This window comes from Seriola lalandi, unplaced genomic scaffold, assembly GCF_002814215.2.
Source record: "Seriola lalandi dorsalis isolate HSWRI2012SDOR001 ecotype SW California unplaced genomic scaffold, Sedor1 jcf7180002054253, whole genome shotgun sequence".
NCBI lineage: Eukaryota > Metazoa > Chordata > Actinopteri > Carangiformes > Carangidae > Seriola > Seriola lalandi.
The window spans coordinates 25,578-52,888 of NW_019524806.1; the positions used below are offsets into that span (position 1 = coordinate 25,578).

At 40.7% G+C, this 27,311-nt stretch overlaps 2 protein-coding genes across 2 annotated transcripts; one reads left to right on the forward strand and one right to left on the reverse strand.

Annotated features, from left to right (window-relative positions):
• The first annotated feature begins 2,471 nt into the window (after nt 1-2,471).
• LOC111653893 (leucine-rich repeat-containing protein 24-like) lies at nt 2,472-6,960 on the forward strand. The gene is made up of 4 exons (XM_023404619.2): nt 2,472-2,661; nt 3,620-3,898; nt 4,236-4,404; nt 4,800-6,960. The coding sequence occupies exons 1-4, from the start codon at nt 2,500-2,502 to the stop codon at nt 6,044-6,046; spliced, it is 1,857 nt and encodes a 618-aa protein (XP_023260387.1). The 5' UTR covers nt 2,472-2,499; the 3' UTR covers nt 6,047-6,960.
• A 14,173-nt stretch (nt 6,961-21,133) lies between these two features.
• On the reverse strand, nt 21,134-25,951 carry pigr (polymeric immunoglobulin receptor). Its single transcript, XM_023404614.2, has 8 exons — nt 25,799-25,951; nt 24,823-25,167; nt 24,608-24,689; nt 24,167-24,393; nt 22,885-22,981; nt 22,448-22,536; nt 22,229-22,278; nt 21,134-22,117 (listed from the first exon to the last, which is right to left on the reverse strand). Exons 1-8 carry the CDS (start codon nt 25,845-25,847, stop codon nt 22,010-22,012), a joined length of 1,047 nt encoding a protein of 348 aa, XP_023260382.1. The 5' UTR covers nt 25,848-25,951; the 3' UTR covers nt 21,134-22,009.
• Between the last annotated feature and the right edge of the window lie 1,360 nt (nt 25,952-27,311).

Below are 27,311 nucleotides of genomic sequence, written 5' to 3' on the forward strand. Positions count from 1 at the left end.
CTGCAGGTCTCTGCCTTCACTGTCCTCTAACACTCAGACTTCTTGTCAACAACATTAGGCTCTAATCATCCTATTTACACATTTCCACAGTCAATAGAGATATATTGCTGACCTCGTTTTTTAATGCCAAAAAAAGCAGCCCCCCACCCCCCCCCCAACACACACACACGCACACAAAAACGTAGACAGCGCCGAGAGCAGCTTAGCTAACAAGCATCTGATTGTGCAGATTACGCATGTTCCACAGAGGATTACTGAGACTGAAATGAACAAATTGACCTCTTACCACTGAAATCCCACATCAGCATGACAAAAGATGAGAGTCAAGCACAGTGAGGGGCAGACTGAACCTGAAACAGTACACTTACAGTACACTGCCAGACAAGTTGCAGTCAGCAGCATTATTTAAAGACGCCTCTGCCCAACTGTTGTTTTATTTTTGTCCTCGCCTTCCGTCTGTTTGCAGACCCTGAGAACTCCATAGGTTATCCTCGTCTCTCATCACACTTGTCCTGACAGTGAATACGTGGCGTGATTGCCACTCAGGCTTCTTCCTTTCTTTCTTTTTTTTCTTTCTTTTTTAAAAAAAAAAGACAGAGTAATGCAGAAAGAGCAGAGAAATGCATAAGCTATTTTCTCTACCTGGCAGGGAGTCATTTGCATTGATGTTGGGCACATATTCCAACAACAAATATCAGACTGTGCTTCCTGTTCTGCGTGTATTCTTAGCTGAGGGCAGGCGAGTGTCTCCCTCTCTGGTTCCCTTTCTGACACTTTTCAAGTAAGCCAAAGCTATTTAAAAGTCATCTCACTGTGAAAGTAACAAAAGCTCAATGACAGACCAAGGCCTTATTCAAAATTCAATTTTTGTGCTTTCTCCTCGCAACAATAGAAATACATAATTTCTTTCCATGCTTGTTTGGAGAGCTCTAGAGAGGAAATGGCATGCTCTTGTTAATAAGTTTTAGCTCTGTTTTTCGCTGAGAGAAGACGATTGAACAGCTTATGTAGGTCACATTGTATTAATCTAGCTGGATATCCTCGTAAATGTGCTCCAAATCAAACATGCAATATTAAAACTCAGTTCATTGCTCATTTTCTTAATAATGCAGTGTGTCTGCGCTGAGAATGACTTCTGAGCCACTGAAACAATGATCCCACTGTACTGCTGCTTTCGCATTAAATTACTGTTGTGGATTATAACACTACAAATGAGACACACTAGATATCAATCTGACAGCACAGTTCAAACACACTGCAAGCTGAATATTTATCAGTCACAGTTTGTTTCAGACCCTTTCATCACTGCGCTGGAATGATATCTGTGTGCATTCTAATCATTAATAAACGAGATGATCTCCAGAATCATTCGGAGCGAGATCTAAATGCTATCAATTAACTGTCTGGGTGATTCTGCAATCTTAAGCAAACTAGAAATTTCACAAGTCAAACAAGCTTAATGGGATACAGAGACACGGCCGGGGTTGCGCATGAATGTTTTATAACAATGTGAGACTTTAGATTGGATCAATGTGATGCCCGCTTCTCCACTGGATGAAGATTCTCTAGAACGAGGCGGGCAGGCTCAGCAAAGCGTAATAAATCCACCTGCTGTCGCCGGAGCAGAATGACGGCGCTCAGTGTGACATTTCAACATGTATCATGTCTCCAGCCCTGCGGTATCTTCACGTGATCTGCTGCCGATGAACTATTGTGAACACTGCAGAGCTACACGGTATCGGACGGCGAGTCTGAGGCCGTTTTGATGTGAACAGTCGAGCGGAACAATAAATCCCTTCCAGGCTGTGCAGAAATAAAAAATAAAAAAATAAAAAAAAGTGCATGGATGAGTTGCTCACTGATGGGTTTATATCAAAGGAAGATATTGCTGTAAGGTGTAGCAAGCAGCCAGTGCTGATGTTTTTGATCAGCGGATTAGAGCTGGTTACCACTTGAGATTTGCTTTGAGGAGGTAAATGTGGTTTCTGAGATTACGGGGGGGGGGGGGTCAAAACACAAACCTCTGTCTCTGTGCAGCACATTTGCACGTGTGTGTGTGTGAGAGAGCCTTTGTAAGACAAAGACAGAGACAGAAATAGAGGTGGAGTGTGTGAGTGTGTTTGTGCATGCATTAAAAAGACAAGAGAGAGGTCCTTGAGGCAACCTGCGCATCTTTTATCACATCTTTAATTAATTGAAGCCCATAATAGAAGCTGCTGCAATTCCACTGACTAGACACAGCTGAATGGAAAACAGGCAGGGATGAGGAGATACTCTTATGTTGCCTTGCTTTTTTATCAATCCTCCCTTGCCATTCCACAGTCATCTGCATACACAACATATCTGCAGCTCCTGTCAGTCTCGCCTTTGAGGATGAAATACATTACCGTGAAGAAAAAAAAAAGGTTGTAGTGGTTGTAACCGTGGTGAGTGATTAATGTTTACTTCTCTGCCTTCTCCCCTCAGGTTTTGTCTGTGAAGGCCGACTGTAAAACCACTATGGTCCTCTCGTGGTTCTCCAGACTCACCCTGCTCGTAATAGCCCTCATCCCTCAGCCGTCCCTGGGATGCCCCTCCGGCTGTCGCTGCTACAGCCTCACGGTGGAGTGCGGATCTCTTGGGATCAAAGAAATCCCTCAGGGTGTCCCTGCTGTCACTGAGGTCAGTTGGCTGATTGACAATAAGTTAAGGCACTAGATGCTGTAGTGCATAGCAGCTGACCCCACCCCGCCCCATCCCACCGCCACCTTCCTCCTCCTGCCCCAGTGGTTTTGTATCAGTTGACTTCCTCTCTGATCCATTCTTATTACCCTGAAATGATTGTGGTTAATCAATTTGCCGTGACCCTCTTTGATGTAAGCCTAAGGGAGGGGCTGTGCTGTTGGCTGTGTAATTATTCATTCTTGCACAGAAAGTGACTCTCGCACGCCCTCTGATCATCTGTTGAGAAGATGTTTAACATCACACCGTCTTTTCCTCTCGGGTTCAGGCCCCCCAACATTACTGCAGCTTATGAATATTAATGGAAAGCATGTCCTGCATAAATTGTTCCATTAACCTCATTCAGCAGGTCTATCTCCTCAATCATACTTTACCTCATGGCCCGTGTTTGCTTTCTGGGAAAACGTCATCAGTGAATGCACATGACCAATCAAGCAGACAGCTGTGTATTTGTGCACTTCTCATATAGCTCCAATCATTTTTTTTTTTGTTTGAAGATGTTTCCCACAAGGGCTTCTGCAGCGTTTGGCAAGAGAACTGAAGCACAAAACAGGAAAAAAAAAAAAAACGCTGCACAAGCCACATTGTCACTGTCATTATTATCACGATCCCGGACGAGCTCATCGCACATTGTTTGTATTGCCTGCATTAACATATATCCAAAGCTTTGCACAGCCCTGTGAGAGCATAGGTTTAAAAGTGGCCCTGTTGCTAATGTAATCTCTCCTCATGGTTAATGCATTTTTCTACCCACTGAGCACGGCACAGGAACAGGCCACGCTCACTTTCTAGTACAAAACAAACACCGACTCAAACATCACATCCCTTCCTCTGTTCCCCTAATGCAATCAATCTGTGATCGTTCTGCTAATTTCATTCCCTTTTTCTCCCCCTAAAGACCATCTTTCTCCAGGATAACGCTATAGTGCAGATCCGTCTTCAGGACTTGACTCGCCTGGGCAGCCTCCATTACCTTTACCTCCAGAACAACAGCATCTCAGCCCTGGAGCCCGGGGCGTTCCTCAGCCAGGGGCAGCTGCTGGAACTTGCTCTCAATGGCAACCTCATCCATCTGGTCACCCCTGACATGTTTCGGGGTCTGGAGCACCTCCGGATCCTCTACCTCGCCGGCAACCAGATCACTCGAGTCCAGGACCACACCTTCAGGGGACTGCAGGTCAGTGCATGTGAGATAAAGGACTGAATGACTGGTTGGCAATGGTTAATGCACAGACTGGGTAAAGCGTTCCTAAAACCTTAGTTTTTGCCAGCAAAGCCAAAGCAATTTCAATATGGGATTCCTCTTTATGGATTATATAAGATGACATCTGTGACTGTAAATCCAATTCACGACAGCATGTCTTACTAATCTCTATCATACAGTAATACAGCACAGACTGAGTCTAGTGGAATTGAGTCATCCTCTTCACATTTGACATTTCCATTCCTCCCTCTTTAACTAACTCGTTCACATTTCTCATCCTCCGCTGTGCGTCTTTCTTCGCTGTCTGCAGCGTCTGCAGGAACTCCACCTGCAGGAAAACAGCATAGAGCTGCTGGCAGAGCAAGCTCTGTCTGGCTTGTCATCTCTGGCCCTGCTGGACCTCAGCAGAAATCACCTCCGCACCCTGGGAGCCTCGTCCCTCAAACCACTTGTCAGCCTGCAGGTGCTACGTGTCACAGGTAGGCGAAGAGAGAGAAGACATTATGTCTTACAGTAATGTGACATAATCCTCCAAGATTGAATTTGAATGCTTCCGTAACACAATTCTGAAGAACCGACACTGCCTGAGAAAGCACTGTCAGAGCACTGAAATTCACACACTATCAGTCGTTTTAAACTAGCCACAACCAACAGAATGATGTGGAGTGAAGTGAAGTGCCCTTATACATATTTTACATATTAAAGAGTTTCAGCCAAGCGTAGACCTTCAATGAGAAAAAAAAAATCCCTCAAAAACATAATTTAAAAAAGAGAGGGACAATTAGTCGTGGAGTGGTTGCCAAAACGGAACATAAACAAAATAAACTTGGTTTAACCCAAGTTTCCCTTGTTTGACTCCATTCCTCTCTTCCAGAGAACCCATGGCGCTGTGATTGCGCTCTTGGCTGGCTAAGAACCTGGATCAGCAAAGACGGCCAGCGTCTGTTGAGCTCTGCTGAGCAGCGTCAGCTGATGTGCTCAGAACCGCCTCGCCTCTCCCACCTCAGCCTGGTGGAGGTGGCCCCAAACAGCCTGGTCTGCATTCCCCCCGTGGTTCAGCTGGAGCCCAGTCACCTGACCGTGCGACTAGGGGAGAGCCTCAGAGTCTCCTGCCAGGCCTCAGGATACCCTCAGCCTCAGGTGACCTGGAAGAAAGCCTCCCACGGCAAGGCCCAGTTATCACCTCGAGGCCTGGTTCAAGAGCTGGGGCCCAACGGTGAGCTCTTCAGGCCTGGGGCCGGAGGAGTGGTGACAGCCCTGCCCAGCAGTGGAGGGATGAAGGTGGGAGGTGTTGGCGGGATCCACGGGCTTGTGCGCGGAGCTGAGGAAGGGGGCGAGAGGGACAGCTTTGACCCGGACATGGGCAGCGGCATGTTGTTTCTCAGCAACGTAACCGTAGCGCACGCTGGACGCTACGAGTGCGAGGCCTGGAACCCTGGTGGTGTAGCCAAGGTCACTTTTCACCTGGCCGTCAACATGTCTTCTTCCTCGTATTCATCCCAGTTCTGGCCTCGTTCCAACACGCACTCCTTTGTTTCCTCTTCGTCTAACTCCTTCTATCAACCAGAGGTTCTGGACGTGAGCCAGGAGCCGTTGTATGAGCAGGACAGCATGGATTTCAGTGCTCTGGGCCCCGCCACACAAACCGCCATTGCAGTGGGCATCTCCTTGCTAGCGCTGACTGCCGTTCTCCTCCTGATTATGATCTACACTCGTCACCAGCAGTACCGCAAAGAGGAAGGGGGATCCTATTGTACCAGCAAGGAAGAGAGCATCCTTTACGTGAATGACTACTCTGATGGACCCACCACCTTTGCTCAGCTGGAGGAGTACCGCGATGACCACGGCCACGAGATGTACGTCCTCAACCGGGCCAAACCCGTTCTGGGGTCCTCTTCTTCCAGGTGTCCCATGATGAGCGGGTTTGTCCAGCAGAAGGGAATGAAGGAGGCTCTCCTGGACCATGAAATGGTGCAGACACTGACCCGATCGGGGGGAATGGGGCTTCGCAGAAACCCAGCAGACGGAGGAGAGGGACCCCTAACAACGGACCCGGAGGAGCTCTTCCTCAGTCAGAGCCTCCTCTTCGGATCACAGGTTGCCTACGAGATCCACTGCTAAAGGGGCTTTAATTTGTTTTCTGACATAAAACAACATGCTGATGGACTTAATTAAAGACATTAAAAAGGAAAATCACCTCGGTGCACTGATTTGAAGCATCAGATCATCATGTGGTCTTCAGAAGAAGGGGGAGAGTGTCAGTTCGCGGTTGCTATGGGAAATCTGGATCACAACCAGCTTCTCAGAGAACCTCGTCTGATTGATTGTGTGGCATTAAGATGGGTCAGAGGGATGAACGGTGATCATCGAAGGGAAAATAACAAACTGAACCATACCTGTCTGTCTCCAAATCAACCCTTTAAAGATAATTATACATGGCTAACCTTAAGTGACAGTAAATCTAAATCCTCACAAAAGAGGCTCAAACTGTGCAGCACATAGTGGCAACTAACTAATATTCATTAAAACAGTGGCTCATATTTTGTACTTTACGTCTTTTTTTTTTTCTTTCTTTCTTTAGGCTTTGTGTGTCTTGTCTGTGTTTTGTGTAAATATAATGAAGCTAAGTTACACTGTGAAGTACAGTTGTTGTTATTGTGGACCCTGTTGCAGATTAGATTTAGACCTAAACCAGTCCTCTAACTGAAACTGCATTATCATTATCCATATGTGTGAGTGGGCGTAGAGTGGGTGGATTTGTTTAAAGAGGTTCATTTTGAATGCAGCAGCGAGTCTTTTATACAACATTTGTACCATAGCACTGTATTACTTGATGTTAACATGCTATGATTTCTTTTTGTTTTTTTTTCTACCTGTTTGTTGAAACACTGGAACAAAGAAATGTCATTTTCATTGTCTGAACTCGACTCTTTGGTGAAATTAATGCCATTAACATAAGTTTGTGACAACCATTCTAGTGTGAATATCGCACAGTTTGTCTTTGGTTTCTACGTAATAAAATGTATTTTAAAAGACTCAGTGTTTCATTTCTTACAGGGGGTTAACGGGGTTGCTGTGTAAAAGCTTATTGTTTGTCTCCGTCTCCTTTTTCTTCCCTTCAGCACATGACGTGCAGCAGCTGGATGTGAAAGGCTTGTTCTTAAAGATAGACTGTGGCTTTCAGTCAGTGTGTAGCCGGTCAGTCTGTCAGAGGTCCATGGTTCATAAACTCTTTATTCTACCTCTCTGCTGGTAAGCACTGTAGTATCAGGTGTGCTTTCAGAGCTACTTGTGGACTAAGACAGGAGAGAGCTATTGAAAAAGTGTTTTGAAACGCCATATAATCTGTGCTTTATACCAAGACCAAGAACCGTATTGATCATTCAAAAGCATGTCAATATTCTATTAAAAAGTCTTGCTATTACAGTTTGTATGTTTTGTATCCTAACAACCGTATTAAATGCCACGGTTATTCCATGGGAACTCGATTAGGAACACAACTGAAGGACATTTCCCCGTCACAAACTGGCATTTTATTCATAATATCCCATCATTTTAGTATGGAGCTGAACGAGCAGAACAGAACACAGAATGGTGGTGAAGCAAGTCTTTTGTTATTAATTATTTAGATTGTGGGGAATTGGGCTGGTGATGGCAATGCTGGCGAGAGACTGTGGAAAGTATGGCAGATGATGGCGGAGGTTGGGTAAACAGATAGGAATCCCCTTGAGTTGGGCAAACAGACAGAAATCCAAGCAGGTAAGACAGGGCTGGGCTGAGCGTGGCAGGCGGCAGGGTTGTAGTTGTGAGGATCAAATAGGATTCCCCCCCCCAAAAAAAAAGTCCAAGAAAACAGACACAGAGCAACAAGTCTGCGACACTCTTTGGCCGTAGCGTTTATACCACTCGACGTGGTGTGACAGAACGATCTGGCGAAGGATGGTGAGCTGCACCTGTCCTTTGTACTGCAGCAGGTTCTGGAGTTGATTGCATGATGAGAAGCAGGTGAGTATGGAGACTTGGAAGGAGCAGGAACCAGGGAGCCACGCCCAGCTGACACACACACACACACACACACACACACACACACACACACAACCACTTAACGAGCACTTTATGAAGAACACCTGCTTATTCATGCAATTATCTGCTCAGCATGTAGTATCAGCATTGCAATTGAAAGAATCATGCATCTGCAGGTCAGGAAGTTCAGTTAAGGGTCACATCAAACATAAGATTGGGGGGAAAAATGTGACTCAGTGACTGCTGCTGTGGCATGATTGTTGGCGTCAGAAGGGCTGCTTTGAGTGTTTTTAAAACTACTGATCTCTGGAGATTTTCACTCACAACAGTCTCTTGAGTTTTACTCTGAATGTGGTGAAAAACAAAAAGAAAAACATTCAGTGAGCAGCAGCTCTGCGGACGGAAATGCCTCGTTGAAAAGCTTCTTCAGAGAGAACAACCTTGAGGTGGATGGGCTGCAACAGCAGAAGAACACATCAGGTTCCACTCCTGCCAGCCAAGAAGAGAAATCTGAGGCTGCGGTGGACACAGGCTCATTAAAACTGGACACTTGAATCATCAACAGCATGAATCCATGCACCCTACCTGTCTTGTGTCAATTGTCCAGGCTGACGATGGTGTAAGGGTGTGGGGATTATTTTTTTGGCACACTTAATACCAATCAATCATGGGTTGAATGCTAAAGCCTATCTGAGTATTGCTGCTGACCACGTGCATCCCTTTGTGGTCAGTTTACCATCTTCTAATGGTTAGTTGGAGCATGATAATGAACCAAGTTTCCCAAGAATTAAACGAGTCAGATCTGAATCCAGCAGAAACGTTTGGGATGCGTTTGAACGGGAGATTGGCAGCGTGAATGTGCAGCTGACAAATCAGCAGAAATAATGTGATGCAATCATGTCAACGTGAAGCAGAATCTAACATGTTGTGGAATCCATCCCACTGAGAACTGAGGTAAAGGTACGTCTTACCCAGTATTAATAAGGTGTTCCCAATAAAGTGCTCTGTGAGTGTAAGTTGTACGTGACAGGATTGAAGACTAATTCTTAAAGAATACACCTACTAAGGCCCATTTTAAACACTGTATCGTAAATATTGTATTTTTTAATAACCTGTAAAAATAATTATTGATTATTCATGTGCTGTAATTATTTCTGTTTCACAAACAAAATAGACCTTGCTAATTATTAATGTTTGGAGAGCTGGTATATTTTTGAGAGCCAAGCTAGCTAGCTGTGCCCTTCTGATTACAGTCTTTTTGCTAAGCTAGTCTAATCACCTCCTGGCTAATTGTGCTTAAAGGAGCTATTTTTCTAAGTTTTGCCATTGCTACATAGCTAACATTAGCATTAGCAGCTGTTTACTTTCCAGTCTTGAAGAAACGTTGCAAGTTCAGCATCAAACTTCATTCCTCTACTCACCAAGAGCTGTCTCCAGTGGTGGAAAGCAACACCAGTGTTAAGTCGTTTTCTATCACATATTTTCTTTTACTGAAGTTAGCATGCTAACCAGCTAGCCCCGGCCTGTTTCGTCACTCTCCAATAGCGGCTCATTGTAGCCTCCAGTCTGCCCTGAGGACACATATTCTCTTGTCAACGCAATAATGGCTGTAGTTTTTGTCAAGTGACAATCACCACCAGCTGCTCCAGGGAAGAAACCACATTTGGCGGCAGAAAAAACATAAAAAGAGCTCATTTAATGCACAGACAAGAAAGTGGTATCAAACTTCTTATCTAACTCTCAGAAGAAAGCGACTCAGCATACTTTCTAAAATGTCAAAGCACTGCTTTGAATATCAATATGGTAATACTAGTAAATCTGAATAGATTTGAATATAATACAATTCAAATTCATTGTCCACATTTTATTTAAATATTAAAGTATATAAAACAATTCATAGCAACAGCATGCAGAGGCAGTATGAATACTCCAAGTCATAAGAACCGAGCAAGCCGGATGCCTGTGGAATAAACAATTTCTTATATAGTGTGTTCTTTGTGGCCAGAGGCATCCTGTAGCGCCTTCCAGGCTTTAGCTTGATAGAGTGATCAGAGAGATGTGTTTGACTGACATGTCTATGAAATCTCTGCAGCGGATTCCAGATGACATTGTCTGTATGGATTCAACAACAACAGCAGCCACACCGCAGATGGCTGTGCTAATGCCAGGGACAAAAATAGAACATTTCCCAAACAGTGAAAATAAATAAATTGAAATAATTACAAAAAAACAAAAAAAAACAAAAAACAAAAAAACACAGCCCTGACCGAAGCCCATCACAACACCTCCGTATCCTGCTTATCACTGCTGAATATGTATTATGCTGCCTATCTCACACAATGAAATGAGAAAAATACTCTTATTCCAGTTGTCCTATGAAGCAAATGGATTTCCTTTGTGCCTACTGTGATACAATTCTCAGGCTGTGTCATTACATGTCCAGCACAGCCCTGCTTACAATGGTTGTCATGGGCACATTGGATTCGCTACAGCGCACTTATGTTGCTGACACTGGCTGAGTCTTACTTTCTCTCCCAGCAGGTAGGTAAACAAGAGAAACATGTACAAGACAGTGTAATAATCCTGACAGTAAATCCAAATGTGGAAATACACCTCACGTTCAGTTGAGACTAAGACTAAAGACTGTCATTTTTCAACATGTTTTTGTTGTTTCATCAAATTCTTTTATCACCGACGCGCCAAGCGTACAAAACCGTTGTTTACTGTTTATACAGTGCGTGCACCTCCTGTAATCACTACAAATTATTTTTCAGAGATCCCCACCAGTGTACCTGCAGGCGTGAGCGGGTGATTAGAGATCTCCATAATTGATTTAACAGCCAGAAAATTATGCAAAAATAATACTAATGATAACAGTAATGTGGAAATCAAGCTTTTAATGCACTGCTGCTGCTAAGAGCACCCCACAAAGAAGCAGGCTACGTTTTACCTTTTCCAAAATGCACAAGCACTTTCAAAATGCCACATAGGTCATTGTATATGGGCTCTGTTAAGCTCATTATGCAACACAGAAAGAGGTATTTGGCTACAGATCTAATATTTAATATTCTCGGAGGCACATTTTTTTGAGCTCTGAATATGTTTTATATGCTTATAGGTGAGATTAGTTTTAGTTTGGGGCATTAAAACCATTCAAGGACAGTCAAGGACAGTTGTCAACATTAAAATGTGAAGCAAAGGGAAGCAAGGAAATGTAACAGAAAGTCAGCAGCACTGTACAATCTTCATTGCTTGGTGTTTTTAGCAATCAGATTTTGGTTTTCCTTTTCATACCCGAAGGTTGCCTGTGATCCCATCAATCAACATGAGAGGATGCAGCAGAGAAGAGTGAGAGCTCATGTTTCTCATACTGATGCGGTTCTTTATTTACCGATCTCCCTTCTGCTGAGTATCTTTCTTCTCATCTCTCTTCAAAGTTGGCTCAACACAAGGGTATTAATTTTTGTATGAGGTCAAATATGAAATATCTGGGGCTGAATTATTGATGCATTTCCACCTCGACAATGGGGTTTTCACAGAAGACTGGTTTGTACAAAATTCATCGTAATGATCAGTGGCACAACTTCTGTTATTTCCAGGCCGGTTTGCCTCAAAATACCTTTAAACTCCCCACCACCCACCTCACATGCCATTCTTATAGTCAATCCATATAGCAAAGGATTCATTTCTGTGTCTACAATATCATACAGAATACATGTTCCTCACCTTGAAACAACACCTGGACAGCTTGGGAATTGGATATCGCGGATGACCGCCAACCCATTTTTCATCTCTCTGTGTGAGACGCAGTCTGATACAGTTCAAATGATATTCTATCATATTTAATACATTCTTATATTTTATTCTTCAGTTCCAGTGATAAATTGGCAAAAATGTACCCATCTGTTTTTCCAGAGTGTCCTAGTTGTCATCATATCCCAATCTCCCTGGGTCATATGTTCTGGCCAATTTCTCACTGGATTTTGGTCCTCAATTTCTGGATGGGCTAACCCCCCCCCCCCCCCCCCCCCCCTGCTATCTTTGGGATAGTCTCAAAGGGGGAGGGCCTTCCAACTCTGTTTGCCGCCTTGCTGGCCCGGCAACTTGTCCTGTGTAACTGGAAGACAAAATAAAGCCATCTTTGCTCTCAGTGGATCCAGGAGATGATGTCACTGCTGAAATTAGAAAAAAAACCAAAAGTTTGTTATATGTCGGAATATGTCTGGTAACACTTTAATTGGCATGTACTGCATTATTTTTGAATTAACAGTTATATTCTATTGTTGTTACTTCTATTATTTAATATTATTATCAACACTAATTAATGCTACTTCCCCTTGTTGGTTTGTAATATGTCTGGGAGTATTTTATTGTTATAAAATTCAGATCAGTGTGCACCTGCAGAGAAAGTGTACAAACAGCAATCAGCCCCTTTGTGTGTTGATCCAAGTCCTATGGTAATAATATGTTTTGTAAGGTACTGTGTGATTATAATTTCTGATAGAAATTATAATTTAGCTCGAATGTAGTTTTTTATGCATGGTGCATGGTTTTTTACTCTTGGCATGAATCATCAGAGTGTGATTTCTCACCAAGAATTACACGATTGAAAACCGAAAAATCACTTCAGGTCAAAACTATATTTTTTAAGCCAACTGTAAGTCTGTCAAACAGAAAACCAACATCAAAATCCAAAGAACACCTCTGTCTTTTTCTCCTCACAGAAAAGCCTACAGGGCTGGCAGAGTCCTGTGGAGAGAAAAAAAGAAACGTCAATGAATCATGCTGAACTTGAGTGTCTTGCTAGATATCTGCAGAGCAATTTCATCTCCTTCAATTGTGCTTTCTCTGCTAATGGAGCCGAGCAGCGCACAAACATCACAGCAATTGGTCACCTGTGGAAAACAGTGTTTGTAAGTAAGTGCAAAAACATCTTTTAATGACTTTTTCACGATGCAATGTGCATGCAATCATAAAAGGTCTGTTTGGTGTGTTAATTGCCAAAGAGGTTCAATGTCTCGTGGCTTCTTCTTGTGTAGTAGTTGTAGCTTCACTAATCTTGCTATAATGCAGCAGTGATTCCCAGCCAGGGGTATTTGCACCCTAAGGGGGTACTTCAGAAGTTGCCATGTGATATGTAGAGGAGAGTGCTTGGTTGTTGTTTTTAAATTATGTTTTGATCACAAAAAAAAAAGAAAATCAACATATTGATTAACCTGTAACACCTGAACTCTACCTGTTGCAAATAAAATGCATTATAGATCAAACTGATGGATTAACACATCAAATACTGAGCCAAAAGTAATGGATAAGTAGTTGATAAGCTAAGAGACATGGAAAATGGTTGCTGCTAAATATACTAGACCAGTGGTTCCTTTTCTAACTGATGGCCCACTTGAAAATCTCAAAAAGCGATGAGATCACTGATTCACCATCTGTCTCCTGATTCTCTTTCCTTGTAATTCCTCCAGTTGCTAACCAGCTATCCATTTGGATTCTCCAGTTTTTGGATGTCATTTTTAAGCGCAGCAAACAAGTATACAATGTGGTCCAGCAGTAAAGTGGTCCAGCCGACAACAACATGAAATCATCCTGTCATTGGCTTATCACAGGGATAGGTCTTAATATGTTAAAGAAAACAATGAAAGGAGCTTTTAAACATTTTAGATGTTTTTACATTCAAACACAAACAGATGAAATAATAGCTAAAATTAAGAGACACATGGTTGAAATGTCCAGTGGTAATAGCACACAAGCAAACTTGACAAAACTTAAGTAATAGTGTTAAATAAATATCAATCCACAGGTGGAGACGATGATGTTCCTCTGTCAGAGCTGTGGTGGTACGTCAGGCAGAGAAAGATGGGAACCATTTTACAGTATTGCATGTGGTGGTAAAGCGTAAAAGTGGTTGCAGTTAAATTGTTTTCTGCCCCGCTGCATTATTTTCAGTAGACTGTAAATAATGTATATGTGAAACTCGTAGTTGTTATGACACTGATGTAAATGATACTCCAGCACCAGCACGCGTCCTTCATCCCTCACCGTCACGGTGGCTGCCTCCTTCCCCATCATCCCTCAGCTGATGAATGTCACATAGTGAAATGTGAATGGCTGTACTGGATTGTGGAGCTCTGCAGCGCTTCTGATAACCGCTAAGTATCGTGCCTCTGAAGACTGAACAGTGATGCTGCTTTCCTTTGCTTCAGTCGCTGTCATGCTGACCACCAAAACAAATGGACCATAGACACAAACATAAGCCATATGCTAGGAGAAGTTAACAGGAATGTCAATTGCTTTGTCATTGAAAGGTGGGTACATTTACTCAGGTATATAAGTATACTGTTATTGGAAGACAGAACATCTTAAAAAAGAAAACGGCCTTTTTGATGGACATTTTTGAGTTGAATCAGCTTTACTGGAATTAGAAAAGATTTCATGACACAAAGAGGAGAACTGTCTCATTTTGTAGAGCACTATGTAATTCTTCAATAGAGACATTAGCATTAAAATCAAGTTTTGACAAGACAGCAGCAACAACCCTTGCATATAAATGGAAAATGTCATAGTGTCTCTAAATATTTAACACTCTTTCACTCAGTACACTTGTTGGGTTTATCCACTTAATTTAAAACAAATGGACTCATTTGTTAACTCCAAACCTTAACCCAGACTAACTCTTGCAATGAATGTGGAACTAAAGTCTTTGAGGATTTATAACATTGTTGGAATGCCAGACGGTTTTGAAGGTAGAAGGACATATACATATATATATATATATATATGTGTGTGTATAATATATTTATATATGACAAACCTACAGAGATTTTCACCTTCACCTCAGCTCTATGGATTGTTTTATTACCTTTCAGCTCATTGTTTTGGTTTTATGGTCCGTAACTTCACTGTTTTACTATGTTTTATCTCACCTCACTGTACAAAGCATACAAATGACAGAGACAACAACCTGGCTTATTTTTACAAAAGGCAATTTGGTTTAAAATGACTACAGAAAAAGTTTGTCATATTTCAATATGACGATGTCGGTCAGTTGGTCCACTGTTCCAGACTAAAATATCTCAACAACTGATGGATGGATTGTGGATTGGATTGGTACAGACATTCATGGACCCTGGATGATGACTACTCATGACTTTGGTGAGCTCCAGTCTTTCCATCTAATGCCACCAGGAAGTTAAAGTATTTAATTATCAAAGTGAGATTTCTACAGACATTCTTGGTTCACAGAAGCCGCTACTGATTTCGCAGAGCCCTTGACTCTTCCTTAAGTGTCACCTGGTCTCAACAGGTAGTGGATGGATTGCCATTAAATTTGGTTCAGATATTCCTGCCCCCCTCAGAATGTACTAGAATTTTTCCAATACTGCCAGTTGGACGCATGCTAATATACCCACTAAAAATCAGCATTTTAGTCTTTATATTGTGAACAGATTAGCACGCTGACATTTGCATTCACTTTAAAGCACCGCTGTGCCTAAGTACAGCCTCACAGTTAGAACTAGCTTACAAAAGTATTCCTAGCTTCCCAAAATAGCGGGTGGTATATTGTGAGTGATTTCGGAGGTATAAATGAGTATTAAACGCATCATCATAAACAGACACAATGTAATGCAACTCACTGTTCTATAATGATGTAAAAGTGCTTCACTGTAGCTCTGCAATCAGACGGTGCACTGTCCCAGAAAACATTTAGCCCCCGCTGTGCTGAGGATGCACTCATGATAAGTCTGAACTGAAAATTACTGTGTTATTTCTTAGATTGTATCATATAACCCATGGGCATCATCGGGCTCCAAATGACCAAACTCACCTTTATATCCCCTTATGCACTCAGAGCAGGTCAAAACTAAGTTGTTGCAGCGATAAATTATACAGTGCCAATGGTACTATAGAAGCATGAAATAGATATTGATCCTTGTGAGTGCTGCTTATTTTCTTCAACATCTCTCTAGCAAGGGCTGGAGAGGTTAGGCATAAAACGCAGCCTAGGGTAATTATCCCACAAGACTCCACTTTTATTTTCTTTGATTTTATGACAAATGCAGTTTATGGTAAAAGTAAAGTAAACGTTCACATTAAATGATGAATAACGAAAGTTAACATTTGCATTTAAGACTTGTCATATTATATATTTTTTGTTCTTTAACTAATTATTCCACTCGAATGTTTAAGGAGTTTGATAGCACTTTGTAAATAAGGCATGTGTCAGCCGTGCACAGTCTTCAGAAAGTGAATCTTCTTTCTGAAGCAGAAAGGTTTTTAAATGCAAATATCAAGGATTCATATTTGATAGAATTCTGAAATCCAATATTATCAGTGAGCGCACTGATAGGACTTACATCAAATAGTCAAAGTCAGACTCTAAGGCTGAGAGAAATATCAGTAATCTTTAATATTTCTAAAGTTCAATAAAACACCCTGCAGATAATTGATTAATATCATTCGCGGGTGATTTTTAAAGATACACAGTTGTACTTTTGCTGTTTTACTGTTCCTGAATATGGAAAATAGTTGTGTACTAGTGTTAAAAACTTCCCCGCTTCCAAAAACATTGTAAGAGGCAGCAACTCATTTGAAAAGTTGATATTTAAATCAGTTACCTTCCAATTTGTGCAGTGTATCTCTGCTAAAATAAGGAAATTGGCCCAAACTTTTGAGAAACTCTGTTCTACATTTTGTGCTCTTTTTCTGGGAAAGTAGAGATAGTCAATGCTGTATGCATGATAGGCCTCTTTCCATGCTCTGCCCATTGTTATCACCATGTATTTTCTGCAGACAATGAGAACACAATGCTTCTTGACCCAGTTGGACCACATTGCAGGAATGCTGCTCCATGCTGGCAATGACATTTAAAATCACAATCCTCATTGTTGAGGGAGCTGAACCCTGACGTAGCCCCCGTCAGTAAATGGTCAAAACAGACAGTTTTTCCTCTGGCATTTTCCATGACTATTTCAGGAAGAAGCAGCTATTCTGCTGCTATTGAAAAAATTCAACTCAGCCTCAATTAAATGTCAGAAGAACCTAAAATGAATGTCTGTAACACATTGTAATTGCATTCATAGTGCATTATGCAGTAATAGCTTTATGTTTACTCTATTCTAATAATCAGATGTCTCTCACACTTCTAAATAAATTCTCATGCCGTTATAAAAGGCTGAGCACGTTTTAAGTGTATTATCCTTACAGCATCTCACAGTCTTCATCAGTGGATGGAATCTGCCTAATTAACTAACTCCATCCACTGGCCATCAAGATTTTTTTTGTCCAACTACTGTTTCCAGGGGCAAGATTAAAATTTGATGTTCAATAGGTATAATGACCATCATGTCATATCATAACATTAGTAACATAACATGGACTCTATAATCATGCTTATTTTGAATGATTTATTTAAGGCTTCATAGAAAGTGTAAACCTTTGCTCAAAATATACACATCTGTTTGTTTCTGGTAACACAACAATGAAATGCCTTAAATTAAAGTGACATCAAAATGTTCTTGTTTGTAAATGCAGGATATATTGCGTTTAAAGGTCCAATATTATATAAAGTGAGATGTCCATGTCTTTTTTGATTATAAAGCAGGTCTAGGTTCTTTGACCACTCAGAAAACAGTCAGCCAGTCAGAGGAGAGACTCAGAGCCTCCTCTCTTCTGATTGGCTCACCGACCTGTTGTTACTAGAGCTCCAGAGAGAAGCCAGAGAGAGGAGATGTAAAACTACACTGGGATGGTTTCTGGTGCTTAAAACCATAACTTATATGTGACCTTTAATATGAAATGCTATCTTCATGGCATCCCATGAGCTGCTTACAAACTGTTATTGACATCCTGGCAAAAGATCATAAATTATCATTTAGTTTCTCTTATAATCTGTCAACATGTTTTTGGACAAAAATAAATAAATAAAAAATCTATTTTAACTATTCATGTAGGAATAAAACTACACAAATAGGAAAGGCAAAAATTTCAGCAATAGCTTCTTTGTGTTCGAGGTTCCATTCTAACATAAGTTTTATTTTTTTTGTACTTCTGAATCATATTGAAGACAAATATTTTCTTTGTTAAATAGTAAAGATACAGCGAATACTCCTCCACGCTGCCGGTGCCTTCGGTTTTATTGTCCCTTATGACGCCACTCCTCCTGTCTCAAGGTACTGCACTACTTGCTCAGGGTTTTTAAAAAAACAAACATTGAATATTACACCTTTTTTTAAATATGAAGGTCTGTACAGTGGGTCCTTGTAAATCAAGTGAACAAAACTGTATACATGTTTGTCCTCACTGACTCACAACGGGTTGAAACTGAAATCTTCAGACACACCCATTCATTTAGTTACTTTCCACTCTCATTATGATTAATGTTCTCATTGTTAATAGAAGTGAGAAGGAAATGGTAAGTGTTTAATAAATATTCCTACAGTGAAGCTTATGGTGGACCTGTGATGGAGTATTTAAAGGCTTTATATCAGTGTATGGATAGTCTCCATCGTCCAGAGGATAGCCGCATATCTCAGCCTTTCAAGTTTTTTATAGTCAGGGAAATTGTTATTTTTATCCTCATTAAGCAGCATCCTAATGCTCCAGTCCACTTGGGTCCTGGGTGAACTAGAATAGTGCAGTATTTAATGGGGTGCGTACACTCTTGTGCAAAGCTTGGCCTTCATAAACAATTGTCACAGAGCATAGAAGAGTTGCTTATCCTTCAGCCTAGCTGTCCATGTTTCCACTGACGCATTATTATCTGCAGCTGCTGCGCACAAGGTGAGTACAAATGTATTGATTGTCAGTGTCCATAAATGGGAACATTCAGAGGGTGTACGCATCCAGACGCAAGAAGTGGAATGTTTTCGTATTGAATGAATGCTAAGATGTTTAAATGTTGTGTTTTTCTGTAGAGCCCTGCGGTGACTAGCAACAACCTCCTGCTTTTCGTCACTTTCTCAACAGAATGTCTGATCAGGAAGGAAGGAACATTTCTTCGGTGCATGAGTAGACACACAAACCCAAGCACACACGCCAGCAATACATTATGGAAAGAGCATATTTCATACAGGGTTGACCTCCATCTAGTGGCTGAACTGATTCCGCTTGAAAGGCATTAAGATTAATGACTGAGTCCCTGTAACATTCAGACAATGGTGAAACTCAAACCAGACCAGACTTGGCTATAGAGAATAAAACAGAATAGAGTTCATAAAGTATTCTTTGAAAATAAAACAAAACAATTCAAAAACCTTGGTGATACTGCAGTAACATAGTAGCACCACCAAACCAGGACGTTACTGAGTTTTCTCCATTATAAAGCTGGTAAAGATTTATACCACATACACCTACATGTATTAATGAAAATGTTTGATTAACTTGAAAATGACAGATCCACATTTTATTTTAAACAAAATTACTTCCAAGTGGTCAATGTCAATAATCAGTAATTACAGTTACAAAAACTATTAGCCTACAAACAAAGAAAAGTTTCATTATAATGGAATGAAATTAAAGAAACATTCCCATTCATGTGCTGTTGAATGATCAGCTGCAGAGTTTCTACCTCACTGCTTTAATTTAACATTTAACTTCACTTTTATTAAACCAGGTAAGTCCTGCTGAAGGTGGAAGCCTCTTTTGCAAGTGAGATCAAAACTGCTGCATAAAAAGTTGCACGTCACGGATTAAACAATCTTCAAAACAGATAAGAGTGCTAAGATAAGGACAAAGTAAGCTAAGAAAAGATACAAGGAGTCATTTACCATGGCATTTAAAATAGTCTTGAATTCTGATATCAGATTTCTCAACTTGAATTTCTTTTGCAGTGGCTGCATAGAGCAGAAAACATGAAGTCTTTCACTCCCATTTCCAGCCATATGTTAAGAACAGACAGCAGAAATTCATCTTATGATCTGAGACACTGACTTCATAATGATATGATGAAATGATGGAGGTTTGCCCAGAATGGAGATATAAATACATTTATACAGATGACTCAGTCGACTCCATTGACGGAAAAGCAACTCAATGCGGAATAGTAAAAATAGAACAGCTTTTTGTGATTCAAACCCAACATCCAAACACAAAAACCAATGAATTTTTTTTTTTTTAAATATATAAAAAGGTATAAGTGAAAAGCCAGAACCTTTTGTCCCTGTGCGGTTGGCATTGCTTACAGAATTGCAGTTGTATGCTGTTGTTGTCAGCTCTTCAGCAGGTTCATCTCTGTGGTGAGATTAACCTACTGCACAGTAAGATAATATTTTTTCTTAAATTTCATGTAAATTGGACATTAGAGAGGAATACTACAGTAAAAGCTTTAAACATGCTAACCAGAGACCAGAATTACACCATGCAACTCAGTCCTAGGGGTGAACATGGAGGAATCTGAGCCTACAGGATACCACAAACACTGAATCTTTGAAATTGAACTTTTTACAAATTGTGATTTTCTGTATCCCAATTCAGAAACATGGATTTTGCACATATGAAGGTGAGATCCAGTTATGACTCGCTGTTCCCAGCTCTAGCTCGTTACACAGATGCTGTGGTCGCCTCATTAGCCTGTTGAATTTATAATTCTAACACATCGTTTGAGGTTCAGTATGAAAACAGTCAGCCCAAGCATGAAATGTAGAGCTGTTTTTTTTCTTTCTCCTTCTAATATATCCTGTTATGATTTGCTTATTTCTTTCTTAAAAGATAATCTTATAAGATCTCATAACTATGTTCATATCATCAGCATTTGCTACCACAAATTATGTTAATTGTTAATTAGCCATTTCATTATTGAGATAAACTGAAAGCAACAAAAACTGAAAATGTGCCTGTGTCAGTCTTTTGGGATCTTTACCGTCTTAATGTTATTAATTCACGTTGGACTTATTTCTTTGGAACAGATTCTTTCCAACAAATGGCCATTTGGAGCTGGCAACAATTCCAACACCATCTTGTCTCAGTCCATCTTTTACAGAGACCAATAAACCAGTAGGAGTCAGCGTGCATGACTACTCCAGTCATTAGACCTGAAGGTTACATTGTTTTTTGATCAGCATGATTGGTGTTAAGTGCTGATATAATTAAAACAGAATTCATTACATATCTGGACTCCTGACAGAGCGAGAATGAGACAGCATCCCAGAGAGACAAAAAAGAAAGTATTGGGAAGACCTTGAATTATATTTTCAGGATATTTTATTAAAATCAAACAATTGTTCTGAGCAAGTTCCTCTGGAAAACAATTACTTATCAAACTCTATCCTGGCCCTTTATGCTCCCCCAAGCTCTATATCAAAGATGGCAACTAGCTAGCAAACAATCAAGCATCTAAGCTAGCTAAAGAGCTGGATGTTTCCCTCAGGAGCTGGTGGAGACCAAAACACCAAAATAAATATACTATATATATATGATAGATATAAATATATTAATATTGTTGCGCATCTGTTGGATGTGTGATAGGTTAACAAGTTCAATATATAAACTGAAAAGGTGATAATTATGTCATTGTTGTGTTTGCTTGTTTCTGCTGCCGACAAAAAAAATCTAAAAGTTTAACTTTCATTTCCTCTTTACTTAATAACACATTATTAAGTTCTTTCAATGAAATTTAATAGTACTGATACTCTCATCAGGAAATTACAGACACATAAAGTGAAGTGTTACTATTTAATTTCACCACATCATAAAACTCAAGTGGAGAAATAATTATAATCCTGTATGTTTTTATATTTTTGGACAAAAGAAATCAACTTTAAGTATCTAAAAATACTGGGATCAGATAACAATATAATGTACATCTACAGCTAAATAGGTGGAGAATGTATCAGTGTCCTTAGTGGTAGTTATGGCCCTGTTTTTGACCAAATTAAATAGCGGACCACATGATTATGTGTCTTACAATAAGGAAAGCATATGGAGAATAGGAAGCAGAAAACACCATAAATGTCTTTAAATGTGGTATCATATGCAATATACAAAAGACAGTAGAATTAGAGCAGTGATCTAACAAAAATTACATTCAGTTACAGGGAGTAACAGTAAACGCTGCACTGGCTACTGAATACTGACAAATTCATTACATTTAGTATGTACGTCCTGGGAATCCCTGTTAAGGAAAACAACAGTAGCATCCGGCAGGTCACCTACATCTCCTGAATACCCCTGTGGGAGACGAAAAGAAAAATGAGTACTCTAACACTTAAGCATAAGCTTGTTAGTGGTGTTTTTAAAGTGTGTAATAAAATAAGGACAGATATTTAAATGGGGGCTTACACTGAGCCTTGCCTTCATCTCCTTAACTTGTCTTAGCACAGGATCCTGCCCTACAAATGCAAAGAGAGGATCTTTAAGCCACATATATATAATGCAAATATCTTACTCAGGTATATTCAATGCATTTACAATATTTCATAGACCCGCTGAGGCGGTTAGTGGCATGATTCTGCTCTGATTTAATATTAAAAAATGCAAACAAATGAGAGGGTGCCTTACTGTGTAGTTTCCACATCTTTCTTGCCAATATGGCCAGACCCACAAGGAGCATTAGAGAAGAGCACACCAGCAAAGACTCCAGGATGTGACTAAAACACAAACATGCAACGGTCTGAACAGATAGTCCAGGAAAAAGCAGCTCAGGCTTATGCTGCATCTGTTCTTACACAGTCACATGACAGCCAAGATGATGACTGATAGATTTTCCTTGGCAAGAATGGTATGATCATTATCTGTGCTCGGCTGAGCTGAACTTGGGTGAACTCCATCACAACGGTATAGATAAGCATCCATAATGGGTAACAGTGTGAACGGCAACACATCAAACATCAAAGGCGTTGTAAAGGACGTAGAAATTTTATGTGGATTTTATGTGTGGAAAAGTAAATAAACGCAATGTGGGAAAGGACAATCATAAAGAAATGCTTCACTCTTACCTGTGACTGCTCCAGGACTCCTTAGAGATGGGTTTGGGTGGAGGCAGGTGTGCAACAGACTGACTTGGGGTCGCTAGAGATGTCACAGACACTGTTGCTGAGGATAAAGATATTACACAAAGAGTTGAAAAATTATGTGTTATTATAAGAATAAGAGTGTAGCAGTATCCACAGAGTTCTATCATCATTATTCTTGATAAGTGACTTTATAATCAATACCTTGTACTGCTGGAGACCTAAGAGTGTCTGCCATATGTCACAAACACATATTGATCTGTAATGCTGCACTTGGCTATTTCTCAGTTTAGCAGCTGCAAACTGATTGGGGGGGGGCGACGGACACACACACACGCAGTCAGGGAACTGTGGCTCCTTTAATATCTACAAGGCCTGGTTCAAATAGTTGTCAGTGACATTTCAGACTTTCAAGTGGCAACTCAGATCACCATCTACTGCTCTGATTTGCCTGGTTTCCACCCACAAGGTTTAACAGATTTTCTATAGATTCTTCCCAGATTGAAATCTCACAGTGAAATCTGAGTTTGTGAGATTTGGATCGGCTCTGTGAGACTCGTAGGATGAGTTTTCTTTTTTCTTTTTTTTTTTTTTTAAACTATTTTTAAAGCAGCACTAATAAACATTTTTACAGTAACAAAGACTCAAATGACGTGCAATGTGAAAGTGGTTGCTCACAGTGACAAACTCAGACAGAGTTATCAACCAACACTGCAGCTTCCCCCAGCTGTATTGAGCATTTTAGTGCTCAATAGAGCTCATTAAACTCATTGTTTTGGTTGTCATGCCTGCAGCATTACCACTTTGTTTCTCTCACTGGTCTCATGAACCTTATTTTCAGCCATGGCACTCAGATTTTTTTTTTTTTTCTAGCAAAAATGCTCTGATAAAACTTACTGTAAAATATCTGCCACCACCAAACAGCAGCAGATAGACAAAGTTAGCTAACTGGTGGCGCATTTAGCAGCTAATGAGTTGGATACAGTATTTTTCTCAGGAGTAAAAGTAGAGTTAATATTGGATTTGTATTCACCAGGAGGTCAGAAATGCAATTTCAGTGGAATGATAATGATGTGGCATTTCAACTTTGTAAGGTGACAGTATGCCAAGGTTGTGTTTGCTTGTTCCTCTGCTGCCACATGCTAAAAAAAATTTAATCAATACTGCTGTAGATACAAATCTTGTCTAGTGCAGCTTCAACAAAGTAGCAAACAGAAGGGGTTAGGGTTAGATTTTAATATGAAACACTTTAAATTTTTAGACGTACTAGTCGTGGGTCGCGGTGTGACCAGCACCTGCACGGATATCTGCTGCTGTCCTGCAGAACACCAGTACCAGCCAGCGTCTCTCATCTGCAGCTTCTTTAAGGTTACAGTGAAAGCCCCAGTTCTGTCATCACTGATGGCCACTGAAGTGTCTTCGTAGCTCCCGTCAGAACCTGTCACCAGACAGGAGCTCCAGTCTCCACTCCGACACCACTTCTTCTCACTCTCTCTGTTGGCAAGCAGTCACAGGGGGAGTCAGTCAAGGCTGACTGTCCGTCAGCGTTTGACTTGGATTGAAGATTTCAAACGAATAACCATTATTTCTGGAGTTTATTTATGCTTTAAGAGCATTGTTTTAAAAGTGAGGGTTCTGCCTGGTCTGACTGGTGAAATACCCAGAAAACTGACAGAACTGTAACACGGTGAATGGGAGAATCAAATACCTGAATCTCACACTGTATTCGCATTCAGCTTTGACACTGCTCCCTTCTTCCCCGCTCAGTCGGTTGTTCACCACTAACATACCTGCAGGAAAGAAATCAACTTAGAATAAGAGCTTGCATTTTCTAACCTGAGCGTTTTAAATGCATGAAAATTTTTATTTTTTTTCCTCAAGGATAAATAATGCTTCATGAGTTCAAATCAGTCCATTACTCACCATGATTGACCTTGATGTTAGTGTATTCGACAACATCAGCGCTCCACACGCCACCTATCTCCATGCCACACATGTACCACCCAGAGTCATCCACCTTCAGGTCATTCATGGTCACGGTGAAGACCTGGTGGACCGGGTCATCTAAAATGCTCACTTTGTCCACAGCCGGATCGACTGAACGGGGGTCATCTGTTCGGGCTAAGCTGGTGCAGAACTCCCTCATCCTCCCACGACACCAGTATTTCACATAGCTGGCGTACTGTGGCTCATAATGACACGGGACTGTGAGGGATCGGCCCTCCAGGACTGAAAACTCTTCCATGGTAGTTACCCCACAGAGGAAGGCTGATGGAAAGCAGAGATGGTTGAATGCTTGAACTTAAACTTTCAGTCATGCTGCAGTCAAAGCAGAACGGTTTCTCACAGTGGACATTTCTTATCTGTGATTGAGTAATGGGGGAAGTGGCCTTGAGCAACACTTAGTATCATATTTATGGTTCCAGTTTCCTCTGTACAAAACACTTTTCCTACTTTAAGTTCCCTCTCCATACTTCTTATTCCGAAATTGGATTATCCCTCTATAATACAGATTTGGGGGGACAAATATAACAGGCTTTTGAAGACTTGACAAAATAAACATCAAACATATTCTTGCCAAGGGGCAAACAGTACGGAAGAAGAAAAACAAAAAAAAACAACAAAAAAACACAAAAGCTTTCTCTGGTTCCCGCAGAAAATGGCAACTTTAACAGCCCTTCTAGTCTGTCTTCAACAAATGATAAATACAGAAAAGTCATAAAATAGTAAAGAGCATGAGAATCATCTTACATTGCGGCACCCGTATTGGCCAAAAGCACAGTAATGAAGTGAGGGGGTTTGAGAATAGACATTAATCATCCAAAGAATTAGCTGCAGAAAGTAAGCAGCTGCTAAGACCTCTTTGTAAGAATATGACCTTAGTAGTCATAGTAATTACCTGGGATCCATGGTAACAGGCTGAGAGTGAGTATGACGAGCTGCGGCATGTTCCAGCGTCAGTTTGAGGTTTACCAAGTCAGTTCTCTCCCTTGTGTAAACACAGACTCCAGGTTCCGCAAGGCCCACTTCCTATTGGTCATGTGACTGTGAGTTGGATCCAGATGTTCCAGATGTTAACCATGTAAGCACCAGTTAGATTTTAATAGTGGGAGATACTTTTGGATAAAGGAACCCTAAACTGACAAAAATTAGACCACGGACCCCCGTCTGATAAGATTTGTGATTTTAGATGTTTTATTTAAGGAAGTGTTTGTGTGACCAAAATAGTCATACATTATGTCATTGTGTTACTTATGGATGAAATTATAATGAAAATAAATTATTCCTCTTTTTGCTGAGAACCCAGGGAAACCCCCTCACCAGACTCCACTTTGAGAACACATATGACCTAAAAAGTGCATTTCCAGTATTTTTTTTATTAGCTAATGGTAAACTTTACAAGGTTGGGAACACCTTCATTGAATTCACCATTACCAAATGCAAAATATGTGAGAAGTTCTATATATAATAAAATATTATTAAAAGAATTTTTGTGAGCCATTTGCTAACGTGAATCTCTAACATCCCAGAGGGATTTATTCACATTCTCAGACGCTCCCTGTGTGGAGGAAACCTCCAAACTTAGCAGCTAGCAGGTGGTTAGCTTATGTTAGCATAAAGACTGGAGTCAAGGGAGAACAGCTAGCTTGGCTTTGTCCAAAGTTGGTATCATTAAAGCTCACTAACTCACATGTTTATGGGGCAAATGTCACCCCATTTTTATGCCCTAGGTTTTTCTACACATTAAACAAACAAGATATAGGGTGCCTGCATGCTATGCTATGCTAAGCTAATTGCCCTCTGGCTGTAGCTCTGTATTTGGTGTACAGATGTGAGAGTGGTATCAATCTTCTCATCTAACTCTCTGCAAGAAAGCAAATAAGTGTATTTCCCACAAATGTTCCAAAAACTATTCCTTTAAGGTAAAACACATCATTCTTACTCATACATCTCCTGTTTTTATTATTTTAGTGCTCTTTTTCATAGCTTATTCTTCTGAGCAAATAAACGCTGAGTGCCCTCACCCCCCATGGATGCAGATAATTCGGTTGGCAGGCTACAATGAAATTATTTGATTTTGATGCCTGAACACATTGGATTTGGTCCAGTCTTCATTTGTTGGATTAAGCTTCTACACACACGCCCCTCAGCCACTGAATTAACAAACAATTATTCCAAGCCTCTCATTTTGCTCTGTGAAGGGTGTCAAGGATGTTCCAAAAGTCCCTTGTTTTTGTCTTTGCCTTTTAGGCCTTATATGGTCATCCATTTCCTGGAAAAATGTAGGCAGGCCTCAGAATCGAAACTCAGCTTGTTCCCCTGGCACATCTTAGAAACGAAACATAACTTTCACAAAACTAATAACTCCATGGCAGTCAAGTTCCATGACATATCTGGATATTCTAATATTC

Coding starts and splice junctions, on each gene's coding strand:
- pigr (XM_023404614.2), bottom strand. CDS start 25,847: ATGCCGCAGCTCGTCATACTCACTCTCAGCCTGTTACCATGGATCCCA. Junction 24,394..24,607: donor GAATACAGTGTGAGATTCAG/GTATTTGATTCT, acceptor GCTTGCCAACAG/AGAGAGTGAGAAGAAGTGGT. Junction 22,982..24,166: donor CACACCGCGACCCACGACTA/GTACGTCTAAAA, acceptor CTTTATCCTCAG/CAACAGTGTCTGTGACATCT.
- LOC111653893 (XM_023404619.2), top strand. CDS start 2,500: ATGGTCCTCTCGTGGTTCTCCAGACTCACCCTGCTCGTAATAGCCCTC. Junction 2,662..3,619: donor GTGTCCCTGCTGTCACTGAG/GTCAGTTGGCTG, acceptor CTCCCCCTAAAG/ACCATCTTTCTCCAGGATAA. Junction 3,899..4,235: donor ACACCTTCAGGGGACTGCAG/GTCAGTGCATGT, acceptor CGCTGTCTGCAG/CGTCTGCAGGAACTCCACCT.